This window comes from Opisthocomus hoazin, chromosome 20 (assembly GCF_030867145.1).
Source record: "Opisthocomus hoazin isolate bOpiHoa1 chromosome 20, bOpiHoa1.hap1, whole genome shotgun sequence".
NCBI lineage: Eukaryota > Metazoa > Chordata > Aves > Opisthocomiformes > Opisthocomidae > Opisthocomus > Opisthocomus hoazin.
The window spans coordinates 11,926,326-11,948,235 of NC_134433.1; the positions used below are offsets into that span (position 1 = coordinate 11,926,326).

General features: G+C 67.3%; 4 protein-coding genes across 4 annotated transcripts in view; 1 reads left to right on the forward strand and 3 right to left on the reverse strand.

Annotated features, from left to right (window-relative positions):
- Positions 1 to 175: 175 nt before the first annotated feature.
- On the reverse strand, positions 176 to 3,515 carry RSKR (ribosomal protein S6 kinase related). Its single transcript, XM_075440392.1, has 12 exons — positions 3,465 to 3,515; positions 3,186 to 3,383; positions 2,549 to 2,632; positions 2,395 to 2,463; positions 2,189 to 2,258; positions 1,372 to 1,479; positions 1,180 to 1,220; positions 1,055 to 1,082; positions 866 to 955; positions 702 to 790; positions 518 to 628; positions 176 to 425 (listed from the first exon to the last, which is right to left on the reverse strand). Exons 1-12 carry the CDS (start codon positions 3,513 to 3,515, stop codon positions 204 to 206), a joined length of 1,161 nt encoding a protein of 386 aa, XP_075296507.1. The 3' UTR covers positions 176 to 203.
- A 393-nt stretch (positions 3,516 to 3,908) lies between these two features.
- BLTP2 (bridge-like lipid transfer protein family member 2) lies at positions 3,909 to 18,892 on the reverse strand. The gene is made up of 39 exons (XM_075440116.1): positions 18,810 to 18,892; positions 16,799 to 16,928; positions 16,482 to 16,528; positions 16,054 to 16,216; positions 15,856 to 15,974; positions 15,431 to 15,491; positions 15,006 to 15,204; positions 14,723 to 14,846; positions 14,217 to 14,341; positions 14,062 to 14,129; positions 13,819 to 13,967; positions 13,470 to 13,588; positions 13,064 to 13,227; positions 12,658 to 12,922; positions 12,332 to 12,537; positions 11,067 to 12,162; positions 10,625 to 10,816; positions 10,329 to 10,531; positions 10,131 to 10,249; positions 9,836 to 10,056; positions 9,516 to 9,706; positions 9,331 to 9,430; positions 9,056 to 9,258; positions 8,401 to 8,695; positions 8,105 to 8,262; positions 7,795 to 8,001; positions 7,607 to 7,706; positions 7,230 to 7,412; positions 6,979 to 7,100; positions 6,745 to 6,900; positions 6,541 to 6,662; positions 6,276 to 6,456; positions 6,108 to 6,194; positions 5,907 to 6,017; positions 5,685 to 5,820; positions 5,338 to 5,462; positions 4,906 to 5,007; positions 4,666 to 4,800; positions 3,909 to 4,453 (listed from the first exon to the last, which is right to left on the reverse strand). Exons 1-39 carry the CDS (start codon positions 18,878 to 18,880, stop codon positions 4,271 to 4,273), a joined length of 6,738 nt encoding a protein of 2,245 aa, XP_075296231.1. The 5' UTR covers positions 18,881 to 18,892; the 3' UTR covers positions 3,909 to 4,270.
- A 274-nt stretch (positions 18,893 to 19,166) lies between these two features.
- Positions 19,167 to 21,487, reverse strand: SDF2 (stromal cell derived factor 2). The gene is made up of 3 exons (XM_075439970.1): positions 21,300 to 21,487; positions 21,018 to 21,214; positions 19,167 to 20,161 (listed from the first exon to the last, which is right to left on the reverse strand). The coding sequence occupies exons 1-3, from the start codon at positions 21,442 to 21,444 to the stop codon at positions 19,874 to 19,876; spliced, it is 630 nt and encodes a 209-aa protein (XP_075296085.1). The 5' UTR covers positions 21,445 to 21,487; the 3' UTR covers positions 19,167 to 19,873.
- A 14-nt stretch (positions 21,488 to 21,501) lies between these two features.
- The window catches only part of SUPT6H (SPT6 homolog, histone chaperone and transcription elongation factor), a 29,351-nt gene continuing 28,942 nt past the window's right edge, over positions 21,502 to 21,910 (forward strand). The window contains exon 1 of the mRNA XM_075439969.1: positions 21,502 to 21,608. The gene's annotated coding sequence lies outside the window, so the exon portion shown is untranslated. The remainder of the gene's footprint in view (positions 21,609 to 21,910) is intronic.

Consider the following 21,910-nt stretch of genomic DNA (forward strand, 5'->3'; position numbering starts at 1 on the left):
GGGAGAGGAGCAGCCCCGCACCCCCCCCCCCCCCCCCCCCGGGGGTCCCGCAGGCGTCGGGGCAGCACCCGCAGTGCCCGCGGCTCTCGGGTTTATTGCTCTCGCGGGTCAGGGGGGCCCCGGCCCGGCCCGGGGGGGTCCGACCCGCTGCTGCCGGGGGGGTGATGTCCCTGAGCGGTGCCGGGGGTCCCGGCCGTGGGGGCTCAGCCAGGCCAGGGCCGGCCCGGGGCGGCGGCGAGGTCGCAGTCAAAGTCGGCGAAGGTGGCAGGGTCGGGCGGGGGCTGCTCGGGGGGCCGCGGGGCCAACGCCACCGCCACCGGGTCCTTCTGCAGCAGCTCGGCGTCGAAGGTCACCCCGCGGAAGAAGGGGTGGCCCTGGAAGTGGTGGAGGTAGCGCAGGCGGTGCAGGGGGTTGTGGCACAGCAGCTGGGGACACAGGGAGGACAGTGAGCGGTGGGGACCCCGGTATCCGGATTGGGGGGCCAATGGAGACCCCAAAATCCAGGCGGGAGGGTTACCTCGGCGAGCAGCCGGGCCAGCGCGGGGCTGAGCGTGGGTGGGCTCTCATAGCTGCTCTGCTTGATGCGCTCCAGCATGGCCACGTGGTCCCCCGCTGGCGCCACGGGGAACTGGGAGGGCAGGGACCGGATTTAGGGGCTCCATGAGGTGCCCCTGCCACCCTCCCAACCTTGTGATCCTCACCTCTCCACTGGCCAGGGCGAAGAGCAGGACTCCCAGGGACCACCAGTCGGCTACGTGGCTGTAGGGCCCCCCGCTCAGCACCTCGGGGGCTGCGGGGGTGAGCGGGTGAGTGCCTGGGGGGGGACGACCGTGCCCCCCACCGCAGCCCCCCACCGCCCCCTTACCCATGTACTGCAGGGTGCCGCAGATGGTGTGGGCTCGCTCGCCCCATCGCAGGTGCCGGGAGAGCCCAAAGTCGGTGAGCTTGAGGTGTCCTGCAGGGCGAGACACTGCGTGGGGCCCCATGGATGTCCCCGCGGACAGGGCATCCCCACAGCTGGGATGTCCCCACGCCAGCACCGCCAGACTCTTACCTCTCTCATCCAGGAGGATGTTCTCCATCTGAAACCAGACAGGCGCTGGGGTGGCCTTTCCATGCTGGGGCGTTTGGAGACCCCCTCACCCCACCCTCTGTCCCCCCAGCCCTGCTGCCACCCACCTTCACGTCTCTGTGCACGATGCCCAGGTCGTGGAGGTACACTGGGGAGGAGATGGGGACGTCAGAGCCGTGGATCCCCTCCCGGCACGGTGCCACCCCTGCGGCACCCGGCAGGCAGCCACCCACCCCCGGGGACGGGTGACCCTGCCTGCGGGGTGGAGGTGGCTGTCCCCAGCACGGCGGGCCACTCACCCAGCACCAGCACCAGCTCGGTGGCGAACAGGCGGACGGTGGCTTCGGCGAAGCGCCCGGCGGCACGCCACAACGCATGCAGGTCCCCGGTGCTGCAGTAGGTCCACACTGCCGGCACCGGCGACGCGCCTTACCGACGGGCTGGCACGAGGGGCACCGGGGTGGCAGGGGCACGGAGGGCCCAGTGGGTGGCTGGGGCCACGTACCAAGGTGACGTGGGCACGAGGGCCCTGCGCCAAGGTGGTGCAAGCGCTGGGGCCGTAAGAGCAGCGAGGTGGCACAAGCACCGGGACCACACTGGCACCAGGGTGGCACAAGCATTAATGTGGGCACCAAGACCACGTACTAAGGTGACGTGAGCATGACCAGGGCAGCACAGGAGCATGCAAGTACCATGGTGACACGGCCACCAGAGCCACGTGGGCACTGGGAACACGCAAGCACCAGGGCCACGCGAGCTCCAAGGTGGCACAGGCACCACAGCCACGGTCCCCGGGGTCACGCAGACACTGGAAACACGTGAGCTACGTGGGCACCGCGGTGGCACGGCCATCAGGGCCACTAGGGCCAGGCAGGCACCGGGTTTGGGGCTCCTTCTTCACCCTCACGCTGGTCCCTGCCCCGCCGCCGAGCCCTGCGTCCCCGTCCCTGCGGTGGGTGCGGGGTGGGAGCTGGCAGCTGAGCGCCTGGATCCCCGCGGGGCAGCGAGCGGCACGGGGGGAGTGTGCGCGTGTGCGGGGACACGTGTGCGGGCGGCGGGGACACGTGTGTGGGCAGGGGGGGGCCGAGGCGAGCCCGCCGGCAGATGGTCACTCACTGATGAAGAGGTGGCTCTGGCCCTGCCAGCTGTCCCCCAGCCCGTGGACAAACGGGTGCCTGACCTGTCTCTGGGGACACAGAGCAGAGAGGGTGAGCGGCCCCGGGGGAGGGGGGCCAGGGACCCCTCCCTCTGCAGCCCCGTCAGCCTCCTGCCACCCCGAACCCCGCCACGGGCTGGGGTCCCCCCTAGACCCCCCCCCTAACCTGGATGCTGACTTCTTCCTTGCACTGCTTGAGGGTGTCGCGGCGCAGCACTTCCACTTTGGGCACGACCTGGGGAGGGGGGGGCGAGGGGTCGTCGGTTGGAGGGAGGCTAGGGGCAGACCGGGGCACCCACGGGTCGGGGGGCAGCACCCACCTTCACGGCGCAGACCTTCTCCCGCCCGCAGTCCAGGACTTTGAGGATGGTCCCGAAAGAGCCTTTGGCCACGAAACCCAGGATCTGGGGAGGGGGGAGCAGGGCCTGAGCCCCCCACGGGGACGGGCACGGGGGTTCGGGGAAGGGCAGGGCGTGGGGGGGTCCTGCATGGGGTGGCACAGGGCACTCAAGGCAGGTGGGGGGGACACAGGGGGGCCAGGGCACCAGGCATGGGACATGAGGGGACGGGGGACAGGGACACGGGGACCCCAGCATGGCGGTCGTGGATGCTAGCAGGACGCACGGGACCCCAATAGGACGCACGGGACCCCGATAGGACGCATGGGGACCCGACGGGGGTAGAAGGGGACCCGGCACGGCGTGCGGGGAGAGCCGGTGAGGTGGTGGGTGACCCTGGGATGGCGGCACGGGATGCGCGGGGGGGTCGGGGGACCCCGTTAGGACACCCGGGGACCCCGGTAGGACGTGCAGGGACCCGGCGCGGGGTGCGAAGGGATCTGTTCGAGCGCTCGGGGCTGCCGGGGGCGGGCTGAGCCGGAGCCCCGGTAGAACGGTCGGGGACCGCGTTAGAACGCACCGGGACCCCGGTAAGAGGGTGGGGGTCCCGGGACGGCACCTTGAGCTGCTGCTGGCGGGCGGAGGGGCGCACGGGGAACTCCGGCAGGAAAAGCGAGACGAGCTGCGGCAGCGGCCACCCGGGCAGCGGCGGCTCCTCGGCGGGGACCCGCGGGGCGGGGGCGACCCCCGGTACCGGCACCGGCACCGGCGCGGCGCGGCCCAGCAGCGCCCGCACCCACGACCCCACGGCGCGGCCCTGCGGGGCGGCGGGGGGACCCCGGGGCGGGGGGGTCGCCCGGGGTCGGGGGGGGGACGCCGGGGCCGCCGCCGCACGCACCTGGGGGGGCCGCGCCGGGGCCGGGCGGGGGCCGCTGCTGGTTGCTCCCATCGCCGCGCCCCAGGCCCCGGTAATCCGCCGCCTTACATAACCCCGCCGGCCCGCCCCGCCCCGCCCCGCCCGGCCGCGACCACCCCCCGCCCCGGGGCCTGGCACCGGGCCCCCCCCGCCATCCCCCTTGCACGCCTCGGGGTTCCCCTTCAGCCCCCCCCCCTCCCATTGCACCCCGCCTGTCGCAGCCCCCGGCCCAGCCCGGGGTACCGGTGGGCTCACGGGGGGAGACGGGAGAGGGGGCTGAGCCCGGGGTGGTGGAGATGCTGCTGGAGACCCCCGAACCCCCAGACCGGGTGCCCCCGGGGAAGGGCAGGGGGTGAGGAAGCAGCGGGTGGGGTGCTGCCGTGCTGAGGGGGGTGGGGGGCAAATAACGACCCACGGGGCCAGGGCTGTTCCAAATTAAAAACTCTTTAATTAAACTCTGTCCCGTTCCCCCTTCTCCCAGCCTGGAGCGATCCTGCTGCTTCGCCGGGCCCAGCACCCGCGCAGCAGGGAGGGGGGAGGCTCGCGGGAGCCCTTGGCACTGGGGGCTGCACCCCAAGAAGCGGCCCCGGAGCACCCTGCGCCCCACATCCCCGTGCTGCCGCACCCCTGCCCCGCAGCGCTGGGGCTGCCGAGGGTCTGCACGCGGCTGAGCCCCGGCTCGGGCAGCGCCGTGCCGAGCAGCGCAGCCCCCCCAGCCATAGGGATGCCCCTCCAGAGTGGGGAGCATGGGGCACCCCAGTCCCTTCCCGGCCTGCCGGGTGCTGCCGTCATTTGCGCCTGCCGAAGATTGACTTCTTGCTGGGGTTCTTCTCGCCCACGCTCAGCCCGATGAGCAGACGTGCCTTCTCATCCTCCTCCTGCTGCTGAATGGTCCCGTCCGATTTGCTCTCCAGCTTCCCCCGGGCCTCCGCGCCCGCCGCCGGCTTCAGGCGCAGCTTCTCCTTGATCACCTGCCCCGGGATGGAGGGGGCTCACCACACCACGGACCCACCCAGGCCCCTCAGGGTGGGCGAGAGCCCCAGCTGCCGCGCCAGCCTGGCTGCCTCCCGCTCCGGAGAACGTGTGGCCCACCGTGGGGTTACCACGTCCACCCCGGGCAGAGCGGCTCCAGCAGCCTCCCTGCGAGCGGGATGGGGGCACCGCGGGCTGGGGTCCCACATACCTGTGCCACCAAGGCTTTGCGGCTGTCCCTCTTCACCGCCATGGCGAAGTCCAGCCACGTCCACGTGTTGTTGTGGTACTCCAGGCACGGCAGCACCAGGTTCAGGTCGCCCCAGTCCACGCTGTTCTTCTCGCCCTGGGTGACAACAGTGTCAGGCAGCGTGGGACGATCTCCCAGGCCCCCCTAAGTTGGAGCGGCCGTGCCCCCTCCCCAGCGTGCCCCATCCCGCTGTCCCCGCACCTTGTAGCTGACGCAGAGCGGCACCTGCGGGATCTTGATGTAGATGAAGGAGTTGTTCATGGCTGCGCGCTCCTTCATCTTGTCGATGTCATCCACAGGATGCTGGGGACAGAGCAGGAACCATGAGCAGCAGGGAACGAGAGGGGACACAGCCAGGAACCAGCAGGGAAGGGACAGCCTGGCACTAGGCCATGGCACTGCTTCACTGGAGAGAGGTGAGAGCTGCTCTGGCACGGTGCTAAGAAAATGAGATGCTGCAGGGATCACATCCAGCATGCAGGTGCTTGGTTGTAAAGGATGGGAGGGAGCAAAACAGAAAACAGACAGGCAAGTGGGGGAGGACATGGCTGCCCAGCCCTGCAGCCAAGGGAAAAGGGACTGGCCCCACAGCAGGGCTCTCCCAGCTTCCCCCCTCAAGGCAGCAGCAGGTACCTCGGGCGCTTTTCGGAATGATCTTCTGACCCCCGACGTCCGGTTCAGTCCCTGAGCGACTCCCTTCCCTGGGCCCAGCGAGTCATCGGCCACGATCAGCTGCCGCGGCTTCACCACGGGGATCCCTGGGACAAACAGGGTGGGAGGTGGCGGCTGGTGTCTGGTTGGGGGTCAGCCGTGACCCAGACCCCAGCCCAGCTCCCCACGCACAGAGGAGATGAGCAGTCCCTGTTCCTCCACACGTGGCCCCCCAGAAGCTGCCCACAAACACATCCTGGCCACGCGGCCAGAGCTGCTGCAGGACATCGCTCGGGTGCCAGGCAGGAGGGTGACCATGAGCCTCTCACCTGTCGTCACCAGCTTGGATTTGTCTTCCTCATCCCCCACCTCCTCCTCCTCCACATTGCGGCCAGGGAAGAAGAAACCCATCATCCTGTGGAAGAACTGGTGGGTGAGCTGGATGGTGAGAGGTACCACGTTCACCTGCGGGGAGAGAGGCACATCAGAGCCAGGCACACGCCGCCCGCGCCCCACGGGGACCCTGTCACCCCCCAGCCCAGCCCTGGCACCTCGAAGTGCTCCTTGATGGAGATGCCTCCCACGGGCGGCCGGACCTTGCTGAAGATCCTCAGTGCCAGCTGCCGGCCGGACTGGCAGGAGCTCTGGGGACGCAGCACCACCTGCGGGGAAGAGGACGGGTGGCTGGGGTGAGGATAGGACCACCCGCGGGTCCCCAGGGTGCAGGGCTGCTCCCCCACGCCGCCGCTCGCCTTGTACACAGCGTTGGGCAGGAGATTGTTCATCATCACCCAGCCCAGCTCCAGCAGATGCTCGGCCGTGTCGTCGGACTTGTTGACCTGCGCACACACAGACTCGTCAGCCCCGCACGTCCCGGGCCCCGGCTCGGGGGCTGCAGGTGCCACCGGCCGGCTCGGTACCTTGCTGTAGAGGAAGCGCTGGAGCTCCAGCTCGGCAATGCCCAGCTGTCCATCCTCCTCGGTCAGGCGCCAGCGTGCCTGGGCGAAGTAGAACTCGGTCCGCCGCGCCACGCTCACGTCCTCCGGCTGCTTTCGCAGCTCCATCTTGTTGGCTCGCTGCAGCTGGAAGTCCTTGAAGCACCTTGCAGCAAAGAGGGGAGCACTGGGATGTGGCAGCCCTGGGGTAAGGTGGCACAATGCTGGGGAAGCCAGAGATGGCCCCTACCTGATCAGTATGTTCAGCTCCTCACTCTCCAGCTGCAGGTCAGCCTTTTCCTGGCTCAGCTGCTGCTGCAGCCTGTGGTTGAGGTCGAGCAGGCTCTCATTTTTGCTGTCATCCTGCAGGGACTGAAGGACAGACAACCCTCAGCACCCTCCGCCCTGGAGCTGGGACCCCGGGGAGCCGGGCCCGGCCAGGCTGCGGGCTCACCTTCACGTTGGAGTACATCTGCTTCTCCAGCTGCCGGATCTGGGCGACGTGCTGCCTCACGGCCTCTTGCAGGTGTAGGATACTGCTTCGCTGCTCCTCGGGGTTGCTGGAGATCTCCAGCTGGAAGCGCACCCGTTGTTTCTTCTCGCTGTGCTCCTGGACACAGGGATTGGGAAAGGTTAGGATTGGCTTGGGTGAGGCAAGTGACGCGGTGGCCTGAAGCCATGCGAGTACCTTGCGCTTGGGCTCCACGTGCAGCAGCAGGTTGTTGACTATGTCAAGGATCATGGCATACTGCGCAGGGTTGGTGGAGATCTCCAGGTCATGGTGGATCAGTGTGAAGGTGTCCACAGCTCCTGCACGGACACACACAGGGCACGTGGGGCCTCTGCAAGGCCAAGACAGACCATCCCTGGACTTAGCTGGCACCTGTGGGTCAGCCCGGAGCTCTGCCCCACTGAGACACACTGCCTGGAGGTACCCACCCTCCTGCTTCTTCAGCAGATCCTCCTTCTCCTGGTTGACGGGAGTCTCGGGGGGCTTTATCTGCGTGGCCAGCTCAGGGTCAATGTCGTGGCTGTAGCTGATATAGTACATGCGGCAGCTGCAGCGAGAGATGATCCTCTGCACCTGCTGGGTCTGCTGGGCTTCCGAGGGCTGGTTCCAGTCTGGGGACAGGCAGGGGGACCATGGTCAGAGCACCACATCCCGGCACGTTGGGGACTCCACAGCGCAGGGCTTGGAGCATCAGCCAGCTCCTGGAGCCATCCGGGGACAGGCCGGGCACTCTCAGCATCTCCAGTCTCGGGGGTCACCCGAGTGGTTCTGGGGCGGGCACAGCAGCCAGCTCTGCGGGCAGTACCTGTGGTGGTGCTGACCATGCCCCCCACCGCCTGCCCGCTCTCCATCAGCTCCTGCACCGAGTCCAGGCTCCGCTGCCGATGCTCCTCGATATTTTTCACCTGGGGACACAAGCAGGCACCGCTGGCTGTCCCTGCTCTCCCTGTCCCCCACGCAGCTCACCCACCACAGCCCCCCGCCGCCGCTCACCTCCAGCCAGAGCTGCCCGTGCTCCCTCTCAGTGGGGCCGCTCTCCGTCGTGGCGAAGTACTGCATGCCGTCCAGCAAGCAGGTCCAGGACGTCTTCTGCTTCAGCGTGTCCCCGTACCAGGCGGGGTGGTGCTGGCACTGCAGCAGCTGGGCCTTCGCGGCCGACACTATCACGCAGCCCTCCGTCTCCGCACCACGCAGCACCATCTGCGGGGGGAGAGAGCCCGAGGGTCAGAGGAGCCCTCCTGGGGTAGGCACGGCCCCCCTCGCAGCACGGCCACGGGGAGCGGAGAGCGCGGGGACAGGTTACCTGGCAGTTGACCAGCTCGATGAGGCAGTTGCGGTTGTAGATGTCGTCGGTTTGGCAGGCAGCGATGCCGCACAGTTGCTCGCTCGCCCCCGACTCCTCCTCCGTGAAGACGACGAACTTGTCCGTCTCCTCAATGAGCTTCTGCAGCATGTAGGCCCCTGGAGAAGAGGAAAGGGTCAGCGCAAGGCTGTGGGGGGCTGGCTGGGGGCGATGGGGTGAAGGCAGGCATGGCTTTGCGCTAGCGTGCACATCGCTGGGTGCGGGTTTCCCCTTGCTCCCTTCCCTGCTGTGCTCACCCCCTGAGGAGGCTCTCTCGGGACGGCCGCTGGTGATGGGAGCAGTCACTCGGGCAGGGACCGAGTGAGCAGAGAGCGGGCCCCGCTTCAGCTTCTTGGCTTGCAGCTGTGTGTCGATCTTCAGCCCCTTCAGGGCCTCGGTGGACAGGTTGCGCTTGAGCACGGCCGCTTTCTTGTAGCCATCGTAGAGGCCGAAGGCGATGTCCCGGTTGGTGGTGGTCCAGGATGCCCGCAGGTCCACCAAGTGCAGCTGGTGCGTGTGGAAACCGTCGTCCCCATCCCGCAGGGGCAGCTCCTGCACACGGAGGGTCAGAGCCTCAGCACGGCAAAGCCACCCGCAGTCCCCGCCCATGGGCTTCACACAGCGGGGCCGGGAGCCCTGCCAGTCACCGCAGGCAGGGCATGGGGACCAGAGCCCAGGGGACCACCGCAGAGCCCCATGGCAGGGACGCACACCAGGAATGCTGCAGGTGGAACAAGCTGTCCCTTTGGCCAGGCGCTCAGGAGATCAGAGGGCCTGAAGGTCTGTCTCCTCTCCAGCCAAATCCCTCCCTCGTTGCACCCAAAGACCAAGGTCCCCTTGTCCCAAGCGGATGCCATCAGGCCAGCACAGCCTGGGTCGCACCCGCCGTGCCCCGTGTGTTTCTGGCAGTACCTCCTCAGCTGTGCGGTTGCTGTGCCGCTGGTAGGTGAGGGAGGACAGGCTCAGCAGATGGGTTTTCTTCACCAGGGTGTCGAGCCGGTGGTCAGCGTTCTCGTCGCAAGTGGAGGCCATGAGGTGCACGGTGACCTGGCTCAGGTCGCTCACCATCTGCGTGATGCTCCACTCCGAAATGAGGCGTCGCATCACCGTGCCAGCTGGGGGACAGGGAAAGGGCTCAGCCGGGACCCCGCCGCGCCTGGCAGTGCTGCGGCCGGGCTCCCACTCACCTTGTGGGATGAGCCGCTGGGTGCCGCGAGTGAAGATGTGCCCCTGGCAGCACTCCACCTGGATCCCCCGCTGCTGGGCAAAGGAGGCCCAGTAATGCACCTGCGAGGGAGGAGAAAGCAGAGGCTGAGAGCCCAGCGCAGGCAGAACGGGGAGATAACACCAGACCCCCGTCCCCAGGACTTGCCTGCAACCGGGGGAAGAGCGCGGTGTAAGACAGCTGCTTGTAATGCAGCCCCAGCTTCTTCTTACTGGGCTTCATGTTGTTGAAGAGCTTCCCGCGGCAGATGGGGCGCGTCACGCTGGTCCACGTGGCCCAGAAGTTCTGCATCCAGCGGAGCGTGCTGCTGTAGAGCAGGATCCGGGGCTGGGAGTGCTCTGAGAATACACCTGCCGTCAGCCAGCACCGCAGGGCATGGCAGCACCCAACCCAGGACCCGTTCAGGATTGCTAAAACTAGCAAGCCCTGCCCCAGCCCCGAGGGATCCCCAGGGTGCTGTCACCCACCCTCACTGGGCCGCGTCAGGTCCATCCGGATGGAGAGGTTGAGGTTCTCGGAGCGAAAGGCACGGTAGGAATCGTACTGCTGCCCCACCGGCACCTCGGGCAGGAACTCGGGGGAGCGCAGCACCACGCCGTGGTGGTCGTGGGGGTTCCCGTGGCACAGCCACTGCAGGTCCAGCGTCATGCACAGGTCGGGCAGGTGCAGGAAGCAGCAGTCGTCATACCTGGATGGGGAAAGAGACCCCCGTCACCCCCCGCGCAGTGGTGGCAGCCCCTGTGCTCCCGGGTCCACGCTCACTTGGAGGCCGTCCGGACATTGATGTCCAGGTTGCCCTTGAAGACGAACTGCCCGGGCTTCCAGTGGAAGGAGAGGTGGCTCCACTCCCAGTGCATGTTCTCTGTGGTGTTGTAGGGGTCCTGCAAGGACAAGCATGGGGAGAGGCAGGTGTGAGCCGGCCCCCCGCCACGCTCTGCTCCCTACCCCAGCGGCACCCACCTCGGTGGCCAGCTGGTGCAGGTTGGCCTGTTCAATGTCCATGTGCCAGTCCCCGTGGAAGAGAAGGCGGCTCTTGTCCCACCAGGGCAACGGAGCACTGGGGTCCTCCGAGGGCTTGGTGAGGAGATCCACGCACTGGCCGATCAAGGTCCAGGCTGGGTCCCAGCAGGGCCCCCACACGATGGTGTACTGGGAGATCTCAGCTGCGGACACAGAGGTTGGCTCAGCCCTTCGCATGTCCTGCTCAGCCCCATCCCCACCCCAGCACAGAGCCCCTCTGCCCCTCCAGCTCTTACAGTGGAAGTCGTGGTAGAACTTCAATGGTGGCATGTTCCTCTCCACCGTCGCATCGCCCCAGGGCAGCCCCAGCTTCAGGACCTGGCGGCGCCGGGAGCAGGCCTGGCCGCACTGCTCGGCTCCGATCAGCCGGCCCGAGAGCTGCCAGTTCCGGATCTCGAAGAGGTAGCGCGGGTAGTCGCGGATCCGCACTGCGGGGCAGGGCAAGGGCTGAGAGATGGGGCAGCCAAGGGACACTGCCCCGCTCCCCTACTCCGGGTGATGGCAGGAGCCGCTGTCCTGTCACATCTCTGCTCCCTTCCCACTTCCTCGAAGCTCCAAAAGTCACTTCCCCTGCTTGGTTACACATCACGTGGTGCCAGCAGGTCCCTGTGCTGGGAGCCCAGGCCATGCACCCACCGTGCTGTTCTCCACCAGGCACCCTCATGGGAAGCAACTCACCAAAGAAACTGCCAACTCTGCCCTTCATCATGCGGCACCACTGCATGACCATCTCCAGACCCTCAGGGGGAAACGGGCTGACGCTGTCCAGGTCCCTCATCTGCTCCAACACACGCTCCGTGCCGTGGAAGGACTCGTCGGCCATGGCCACCAGCTCCAGGTGGACCAGGGTCCAGGTGAGGAGGGCCCTCCGCATGGGCGTGTTGGTGTAGAGGCGCCGCGAGCGCTGGATGTAGATCTCGATGTTCTTCTTCTCCAGCGAGGCGTAGAGCTCCTCAATCTTGCGGGCAGGAAGCAGCTCACCATGCTGTTTGCGCAGCGCGGCCACCTTGGCATCCAGCAGCTGCAGCCGCTTGGCGCTTTCCTTGCTCTCGTCCTTCATCAGCTCGTAGTTGTCTCGTAACTTGACCTCGAAGACGTCGTCCAGGAAGACCCAGGAGAAGTGGGTCACTTTGAGCAGGAGGTCGGGGGGCAGCGCCGTGCTGGCAGGGCGCCCGCGCCGGTGCAGACCTTTCAGCCACTTCTGCACGCCCACGGCAGCGTCCAGCGTGCGGGAGAAGTCGTACTGGTAGGGGAACTCGATGGTCACGCTGGCAAAGGAGAAGGCCCAGCCGCGGTTGCGGAGGGTGCGCAGGGTCGGGAAGGCGCAGCGGTGCAAGATGACCTCCTCCAGCTCCGGCAGCAGCTTCACCTCCACCTCCTTGAAGCTGAAGATGCTGTGTCCGTCAAAGCCGGCGGCCAGCTCGGGGCAGTAGCCGTGCAAGGCACCGCCGTGCCAGCTCATGGAGGTCCGTTCAGCAGCCAGACTGATGTAGTTGGCCTCAGAGACAAAGGCTGTGAGCTTGGCAGAGCTCAGCTCCAGTGACAGGGACAGGAGTCTTTTGGGGGGGGTCCCATCTGGCTGGAGGGGCCCTGGTGTCTCAGTAGGGGTGGCCGGCTGGGATGCTGGGTTCTCCAGGGACGGGGAGGGAGGCGTTCCGTGGCCGAGGGCGCTCCACAAGGCTTCGTGGCACTGCAGGGTGGCCAGGGTGTGATGGTACAAGTGCATGTGGTCAGGTGGGCTCCACAGAACCGCCAGCCCCTCGCCGCACTGCACCTACAGCGGAGAGAGCGCGCAGACACCAAGTCACCGCTGGGTCCAGCACAGCACAGCCCCGTTCTCCTCTCCACCACCTTTTGGTGCCAGCTAATCCTCCCCCTGCCCCATCCGCCCCAGTCTCACCAGTACAGCATAAAGCAGAGACCCAAGGCCCACACCAACCAACCTCCAGGGAGCGGATGCTGCTGTGGTAGGTGACAGAGAGCATGGAGAGGTTGGCCACCGGATTGGGGATGGCAGGAGCTTTGCAGCACGGCTGCATCTTCTCCGTGATGCTCTTCACCAAGGCCAGCACCATGCCCTGGAAGCTGACTGTGCAGCTCTCGGCACTCCCCAGGACGGTCAGCGTGTCCAGCCGCAGCTCCAGAGCACCTAGAGAGATGGCACGTCAGCGCAGGCAGCATGGAGGACGCACACCACGACATGCCATGTTCCTCTGACTATCGGGCTGCTCCAGAACAGCTGTCTGGGATCACCCTGGATGCTACTTACCCACCAGGGCTGAGAGCGTGAAAAGGTTCATGTCCTCCACCTTCAGATCCACCTTCCAGAGCAGTCCCCAGGGCTCGCCTGAGGCAGAAGGCGGCTGCTGGGCACGCTCAGCTCCGCTGGGCTGCGGGCAGAACAGGGGCAGGACCCTGGCCAGGCACTCGGTGCAGGTGTCCGACGACTCCACTTGCAGCCCCCGGATGGTGCAGTCCAGGAAGAGCGTGTCCGACTGGGCGCTGGACATGCCCAGGGGCTGGTTGTAGCTGCCCTGCAGGACAAACAGGAGGATCACTCTCTGGCTGCAGGATGTCCCCATGCCACCACGCGTCCATGTGCCATCTGCATGGAGTTGCAGACATGTAGCTCCCCCCCCAAGAGCCACCCCTCGCCACCTCGGCTCGCCCCTCACCTGCAGGTTGAAGGAGTCAAGGATGAGGGCTTCTCCCCACACGTGCATGTTGGGGGGATGCGGGGCACGCTGGATGTGCGAGTCGTTGCCCACGCGCCAGCAGAGGTGGTCCACGGCCAGCACCGCTCGCTGGTGCACGCTCTGTGGCCGCAGGTGCTGGTAGTCTGCGGGCAGAGAGGAGCGGGTGAGGGCAGGCAGGGCTCGCTGCTGCCCGCTCAGCTGCCCCCAAACTGGGGCAACCCAGCCACAACCAGGCAGGGGTCCGCAGCCCCCGGCCAGACACAGACAAGGGCAAGCACAGAGGCGGCACGGCCCTCCCCATTCCCATCCTGGTGTCTCTCTGGAAGAGCCACTGACCCCCAAGAAGAGCCCAGTGGCCACCCTGGGGCCAGCCGCCAGCCCGTACCTGCGGAGATGGAGTTGAAGCCCAAGGCGAAGGGCGGCGTGTCCCCGAGCTGCACCGACACGTTGACGTTGGACAGCGAGGCACACAGGATGATGGGCGCTATGATCTGGGGATAGCTCCTACAGGGGACAAGCAGGGATGGGCTGTTACCGGGGCGCTGCGCGCCACGGAGCCTGGCAGGGAGCAGACCCAGAGGGACGCCCTCTCCGCAGGGGACCCCCCGCCGCCCTCCGCACCAGCCTCCCCATTCCACGGGCCGTGCGCAGGGCAGAGAAGGTGCTGGGTGCCTGGGTATCCTGCTAGAGCACGGCAGGCAAGCGGAAACAAGCTGCGCTGAGGCCGAGTTTACCTTCCCTTGTGCCCTTGGCTGGGGACAGGCACCGCCCGGCACTGGTATTCCTGTGCCAACAGGCCCAGCCAGTGCGAAAACTCTTGGTGGCGGTAGTGGATGATGCAGGTGTTGAGCAGCACAGCAGCCGAGAGGTCTATGGCTGTGACCTGGAGCAGGGAGAGGGCCAGGTGGCAAAAAACTCGTGCCAGGAGCCAAACCTGCCACCCCCAGGGGACAGGAGCGTGCCCAGCGCTCACTCACCTGCACACTGGTCTTCAGGGAGTTGAGGCACACGATGCGCTGGCGGCTCTGGGACAGGAGAAGGCCTTCTGGGGAGAGAGAGGAGCAGAAGCGAGGGGTGGCAGAGGGCAGAGACAGCAGCCCCCTGTCCCACAGATGCCCTCCTGGCTACTTGCCCTCCAGCTGGAGGTCTACACTCATTTGGTCCAGGTCTGAGGTGGGCGTGAAGTTGCGCAGTGGGATCTGCTCCTCTTCACGCTGATATACAAACTGCAGCAGCTTCAGGCTCCAGGTGAGATGCCTGGAAGAAGCAGGGAGTCACTGCTGGAGGTAACTGCACTGTCATGTCCTCCATCTCCCCATCTCTCATCCCCAGCTGACCGGCACGCTGGCACAGACACCAGCCAGTGCCCAGCTGCAGCCCAGCCCAGCACTCTCATCCCACAGTAGAGGATCCCATCAGGCCATCTGACTGGAGAACCAGCCCATGTGCCTTCCTCCTTCCCCAAGGGCCCGGCCCCGGGCCAAGCTCCGTCATTCCCACTGGGATGGGCTCTAGGACTCGCTCTTCGCGGTCTGGCAGAACAGGGGATGAGCCAGGAATGGCACAGTTGTCCCCAGGTCCCTGTCCCCAGCACCGATCGGGGTTAGGACAGCCTTTCCCCTCCACCCGCCTCTTTACCTCTTCTGACTGTTCATAGACAGCACCGTGCTGGTGTTCTCCAGCTTCACCTCCACCCTCCTGGGGATGAGCTGCAGCGTGTCCCTGCTCAGCAGAGACGGGGACTTCAGGGGCTCCCCCGGGCCTGGAGAAGGACACAGTCACGGGAAGGCTCTTGCCCAGACCCCCGCGCCCTGCAGTGGGAGGCAGCGATGGCACAGCCAAATCCCTCCAGCTCCAGGGCAAGCGTGGGGACTGCCGGCCCCTGCCCCGCGCAGGGCTTGTCCCTGTCCCCGTCCCTGACCTGCGCTGGGCTGCTCCGCCGTGCTGCTGCGCTGGGCCCTGGCAGTGATGCGGTGCAGCAGCGGGCTGCAGAAGAGCCCTTCGTGCAGCTCTGCCTGCAGGGTCCGGACGCGCAGCCTGATGCCCACCAGCCGCCGCTTGCTGCTGATCTCCAGCGAGAGGGAGAGTGCCAGGGCCAGCTCCACCAGGCAGGCGTCATCCTGTATGGGGACACGGGCAGGGAGCGCATAGGCAGCCACCCACCTCCCTCCATCCACTGCTGGACGCTGCGGGCGAAGCGCCGGGCGCAGCACAGAGCCCAGAGCCTTGCAGGAACCTCGCAGCATTGCCCAGCCTCAGGGACGCACTGCAACAGGTCCTCAGGGTGCCCCAGAGAGCCAGCACCCAGGCTCGAAGCGTTGACTCTCTCCCTTCCCCAGCACTCACCAGCTGGCTGCTCCGGAGGACTTTGCTGTTCACCTTTGTCAGGCTCACCTCGCAGGTCAGGCTGGGGAGAGCAGAGGACAGACAGGGGCTGCGGGCCCTGCTGCCTCCGAACCAAGCCCCTGCCCTCCCCTTTCTGTGGGACACAGGGACCCCAAGCCCCTGCTCCAAGTCCTCCCAAGCACAGAGCACACCCTAACTCTGTGCACTGAGCAGCAACTCATCATTTGGAGAGCGCACAACTGGAGCTTCCCGTGAAGGGAAGAGGGACCAGGCCGGCCTTGGAGCAGGTCAATGTGTCACACTGCACTGCTGCTGAGCAGGGTGGAGAGAGGCGAGACACCAGGTTGGGGTCAGAGGAGCCCCCCTGCCCCTCAGGACCCAGGACCAGGCGCGAGGAGAAGAGCGGGACGCGAGCGCAGCGTTACCTCTTCCCATCGCCATTCAGGAGGAGACGCATCTTGCTGGCCTGGATGTGCCAGAGAGACTCCGAGGTGGCCACGTGCAGGACCATGATGTTGATGGAGTCCATGTGGACGGAAAAGAGCTGGGGGGAAGGTGCTACTGTGAGGGATGTCCGGCAGCAAGGCAGCCCCCAACAGCCTCTTGCGGAGCCCGTGCCTCACCTGGCTCAGGAGCCTCAGCAGGGAGGGTTTAAGGGTCAGGTCTGCTCTGCTTTCATCTTCATCGGCTTCCCTGGGAGCCTCCGGGATGGGTGGCTGGAACCCAGGGCCCTTCTGGAGATCCGTGCGGATTCGCACCTCACCGAAACACAGCTCAAAGTAGCGCCTGTGGAAGAACAGCACGGGCAGCTCTTAGCAGAGCTCACACGTGGCCAGGGCTGCCCCCCACCCTGGGGACATGCAGGATGGGCACGAGGACACCCACAAGACACTGCCATCTCAAAGAACAGGGACTTGCTCCCACACAGAGCTGACCACGGGGAAAGAGGGACTGCAGAAAGGTGTAAAGGCAGCAGAACCACAGCCAGCGGGGCCAGGGATGAGCCAGACCCCCAGGAGAGGAGGGAGGGAGCTGGGGTGGGGGTACGTACGGCAGCTCCCGGCTGAGTTTACTGGAGATCCAGACATTGTCAATCTCCTGCAAGGACACAGAGGTAGGTCAGAGAAGAAACAACCTGGCTTTGCCTTGTGATGCTCATCCCGACGTTCCCGCTCCGCTCCCAGTGCCCGGCATCACGCAGGGAGCCGCCAAAACCCCCAAATTCAGCAGCGGGAGGAAGGGCCTGGCACCAGCTACGGGGCCGCGCAGCACGAGCGTGGCTGCAGGGATTTGCTGCCAGCCTGGACATGACCGCAGTGTCCCGCCTGCCCTCGTCTGCCGGTGACGGCCCCTCGCCCGGGTACCCACCACAGTCTGCTGCTCCCGCTGGAACTTGAGGCTGATGTTCTGGGCCCAGAAGAAGCCGAAGGAGCCAATCTTCAGCTCTGCGTGAAGCTTCTGCCGGCACCAGGTGACGGCCAGGCGACACGCCAGCCACCTGCGGGGACGGGCAGAAGGCCAGGGTCAGCCTCCCCGCGGGGGCCGGGGACCCGCTTCACCCTTTCAGTGCCAGCTCCAGCACCCACGGCTGGATGGGGGGTCCCAGGGCCTGGCCCTGTCACCACGGGTGCCCCAAGCTGGGGCCCAGACCCTGCAGGGTCACCCCCTACGAGCCCTGAACCCCCCAACCCTGAGGACCCCCCCTTTGATCCCCCTGACACCCCCTGCTCACCCCTGCAGGCTCCACAGGACTCATCTCAGCCCCCAAACCTCTGACACCCCCATGCCCTATGCACTGTGCCCCACAGCCCTAGGACCCCCCCAAACCCCTGTAGCCCCACCCTCCCGACACCTCACCCTCAGCCCTGTGGGTCTCCCCACACCCCTGGAAGCCCCATGGGCCCCCAAAACCAGTGACACTACCCCAGCCAACCCTGCCACCCCCAAAAAAACCCCCGCGGGCTCCTGAAAAACCCCGTCATCCCACTGCCAGCCCCGCGAGCAGCCAAAACCCCTCTCACCCCACTGCCAGCCACATGAGCAGACAAAACCCCATCACCCCACAGCCCACCCTTTGGGCTCCCAGAACCCCCTGTCACCCCACAAGCAGACCCGTGGACCCCCATAAACCCCTGTCACCCCACAGCCCACCCCGTGGGCCCCCAAAACCCCCTCTCACCCTGCTGCCAGCCCCATGGGCCCCCAAAAGCCCATGTCACCCCACAGCCCACCCCATAAGCCTCCAAAACCCCATATCACCCCACTGCCAGCCCCATAAGCCCCCAAAACCCCCTGACACCCCACTACCAGCCCCATGGGCCCCAAAAACCCTGGCACCCCACTGCCAGCCCCATAAGCCTCCAAAATCCCCTGTCACCTCACAGCCCACCGTGTGGGCCCCCAGAAGCCTATGTCACCCCACTGCCAGACCCGTGGGCCCCCCAAAACCCCCTCTCACCCCACTGTCAGATGCATGGGCCCCTAAAACCCCCTGTTACCCCACAGCCTGCCCCGTGGGCCCCCAAAACCCCCTTTCACCCCAAGGCCTGCCCTGTGGGCCCCCAAAAACACCTGTCACCCCTCTGCCAGCCCCATAACCCCCAAAACCCCCTGTCACCCCACAGCCCACCCTGTGGGCCCCCAGAAGCCCATGTCACCCCACTACCAGCCCCATAAGCCCCAAAAACCCCCTGTCATCCCACTGCCAGACCCATGAGCACCCCAAAACCCCCTCTCACCCCACTGCCAGACCCATGGGCCCCCAAAACCCCCTCTCACCCCAAAGCCCACCCTGTGGGCCCCCAAAAACCCCTGTCACCCCGCTGCCAGCCCCATAAAGCCCCAAAACCCTGTATCACCCCACAGCCCGCCCTGTGGGCCCCCAGAAGCCTATACCACCCCACTGTCAGCCCCATAAGCCCCCAAACCCCCCTGTCACCCCAAAGTCCACCCCGTGGGCCCCCCCAAACCCCCTCTCACCCCACTGCCAGCTCTGTGAAACCCCCCAAACCCCTGTCACCTTGCTTCCAGCCCCGTGGGCCCCCAGAAGCCTATCTCACCTCACTACCAGCCCCGTGGGCTCCAAAAAACCCCTCGCACCCTGCTGCCAGACCCATGAGCACCCAAAAATCCATTCTGACCCCACTACCAGACCCCTGGGCCCCCAAAACCCTCTAGCACCCCGCTGCCAGCCCCATAAGCCCCCAAAACCCCCTGTTACCCCAAAGCCCGCCCCATGGGACTCCCAAACCCCCTGTCACCCCGCTCCCAGCCCCGCGGGCCCCCCAAACCCCCTCTCCCCACCCAGCCCGCCCCGTGGTCCCCCCCAGCCCAGTCACCCCCCCCTCCCGAACCCTCCCCGCCCCCCCCAGGCCCTGACCGCGCCAGCAGCCCGGCGAGCAGCGCGACGAGGACGATGCCGAGCAGCGCGGCGGGGAGCGGCGGCAGCATGGCGACCCCCGGCCCCGGTGCTGCCTTCCCCCCCCCCTCCCGCCCCTGCCCCGCCGCCGCCGGGCCGCCCGCCCGCGCACCCGGAGCGGCCGCTTAGAGGGGCGGGGCCGGGCGGGGTGGGGCGGGGCCAGCGGCGGGGCCGAGCGGCGCTTTCCCGGAGTGACGGCCGCGGCAGCGCCCCGCCGGGGCCGGCGGCGGGATAGGGCGCAGGGGGGGTACTGGGTCCGCCTCCCCCCCAGCCCCGCTCGTCCCCGCCACCCCCCGCACAAACAGCCACACGACAGGGGAGGATTCAGCTCGTTTATGGCCGCAGGGTCCCGGCCGGGCGCGGGGAGCGGTTCGGGGTACAGCGGGGGGAGGAACCGGGGTGCGGGTACCGGGGGACTGCAGCCCTGCGGGGGGGTCCTGGGCTGGAGGAGGGAGCTACGAGGGAAGGGAAGGGCTGGGGAGTTCGGGAATCTGCTCTGGGCCAGGACTGGACGCTGGGCTTGGCTTTGGGTCAGGTCTGGATGTTGGGCTCAGCTTTGGGTCAAGTCTGGACATCAGGATCTGCTTTGGGCTGGGTTTAGGGTGTAGGGACCTGCCTCATACTGGATCTTGGATGCTGGGCTCTGCTTTGGGTCAGGTCTGGATGCTGGGCTCTGCTTTGGGTCAGGTCTGGATGTCGGGATCTGCTTTGGGTCAGGTCTGGATGTCGGGATCTGCTTTGGACTGGGTTTAAGGTGTGGGGACCTGCCTCATGTTGGATCTTGGATGTCGGGCTCTGCTTTGGGTCAGGTCTGGACGCTGGGGATCTGCTACGTGTCAGATTTGGGACAGCAGGATCTGCTCCACATTGAATTCAGGACGTTGGGATCTGCTTCGTGTTGGGTTTGGGGCTCTGCGTCCTGGCGTGCGTCAGACCCACACAGGGACAGGAGCTGCCCCCTGGGTCGAGCGGCCCCGAACGCCGCAGGGCAGCACCCGGAGCCTCGGCGGCAGTCCGTCTGTCCATCACAACTCAGCGTGGTACTGCTCCGCTTTGAAGACCTCGCTGGACTGCATGAAGATGCCCTCCATCACCTTCCAGTAGTTATTCTGGCTGGAGGCGGCCATGCCATGCACCTCCTTCTGCCCGTGGATGGGCCGCCCGTACTGCTCGCCCGTCACCGAGAGGAAGACGTCAGTGGAGGCGTGCTGGAAGCGCACTTCATCGTCCCGTGCCCAGTAGGTCCCGCTGCACACCACCGTCCAGTCGTCCAGGTAGTCGCCCTCACCGGCCTCCCCAAACGCACTCACCTCCTGCGGGCGGAGAAGAGCTCGGTTGGGGGCCGTGAGGAAGGGAGGTTGGGGGGCTCAGGGGCGTTGAGCTGGGCCCAGAGTACGAGGAGGGGGGCAGAGGAAGGGGCTGGGGGACAAGGTGGGGGAACCTGGTTGGGACTGGGGCTCTGTTGGGACTTGGGAGGGTGTGGTTGTCACTGGTGGGGTGCAAGGAGAAGCTGGTAGGGACTGGGGAACAAGGTGGGACTGGTAGGGACGTGGGGGAGCTGGCAGAGACATGGGGGACAAGAGGGACCCGGTAGGGACTGGGGAACAAAGTGGGGCTGGCAGGGACACGGGGGACCAGAAGGACCTGGCTGGGACTGGTAGGGATGGGGAGAGCCCAGTAGGGACTGGGGAATGAGGTGGGACTGGTAGGAACTGGGGGAGCAGGGGGACCTGGAAGGGCCATGGGGACCCGGTTGGGACTGGTAGGCCCAGGGAGAGCCTGGTAGGGACTAGGGAACAAGCTGGGGCTGGCAGGGACACGGGGGACCTGGGAGGGACATGGGGGACCTGGTTGAGACTCGTAGGGAAGGGAAGAGCCTGGAAGGAACTGGGGGACCAGGGGGACCTGGCAGGGCCACGGGGGACCAGGGGACTCGGTTGGGACTGGTAGAGCCACGGAGAGCCCAGTAGGGACTGGGGAATGAGGTGGGACTGGTAGGGACATGGGGGACCTGGCAGGTCCATGGGCGACCAGGGGGACCCGGTAGGGCCGGGGAGAGCCCGGTAGGGGCTGGTAGGAACTGGGGGACCAGGGGGACCCAGCCGGGCCTGGCAGGGCCCGGGGGTCCCGGCTGTGCCCGGGGGCCACGGGGGCATCCCCGGCGGGTACCTGGTTCCCGGAGAGCGGGGAGGTGAAGCGGTGGCTGTGGAGGTTGCGGCCGGTGCCCAGGTGCGTGAGGCGGATGGCCTGCCCGCAGCGCACCGGCCGGCCCCGCTCGCACACCCCCGCCGTGCGGCCCCGCACACGCCAGTAGCTGTTCCCGTCATCCGCCGCCGCCACGCCGGTCACCGACTGCTGCCCGCTGCCTGCCGAGGGGGAGAACTGCGCTCAGGCCCGGCCCGGAGGCCGCGGTACCGGTAACCACGCCCGCGTGTGTCCGTGTCCCGTTACCGGAGCCGTAGCGCACGTCGTGCGAGTGCAGGCGGACGTTGTGCCGCACGTTGAGCAGCTTCACCACGGAGCCGCAGGTGACAGGGCCGGGGCCGCCGCGAACCGCCGCGCCCAGCGCCAGCACCAACACCGGCACCGGGCCCATTCCGCCGCCGGAAGGGGAAGTGTTGCCGCCCCGCCGGGCCCATCCCGCCGCCGGAAGCGGAAGTGGCTCCGCTCCGCCCGCGCGGAGGTCGCCGCTCGGCTGCTCCGCCTCCCCTCGCTCGCCGCCGCCGCCACGGAGGCCTCCATTTTCCCTCGGCGCCTCGGGTAAGGCCGCGCCGGGCGGGAGCGGGGCCGCGCCGGGCCGGGTGGGAGCGGCGGGGCAGGGCCCGCGTCGCCCCGGTGCGGGGGGGCCCGGTTGCCAGGGAAACAGCGGGGCCGCGCAGGGCCCGCGGCGGCTCCGAGGCCTCCCGGGCGGCCCCGCCGGGCCGGGACCCCGGTGAGGGCGGCAGGGACGGGGCGGTGCTCGGCGTCGAGGTGGGCCGCGGTTCCCGGTTTTGGGGGGGGTGGGGTGGGTGAGGGCCGCGGCGACCCCTCCGCTCCCGGTCACCGGCAGCGGGTGTGGCTGG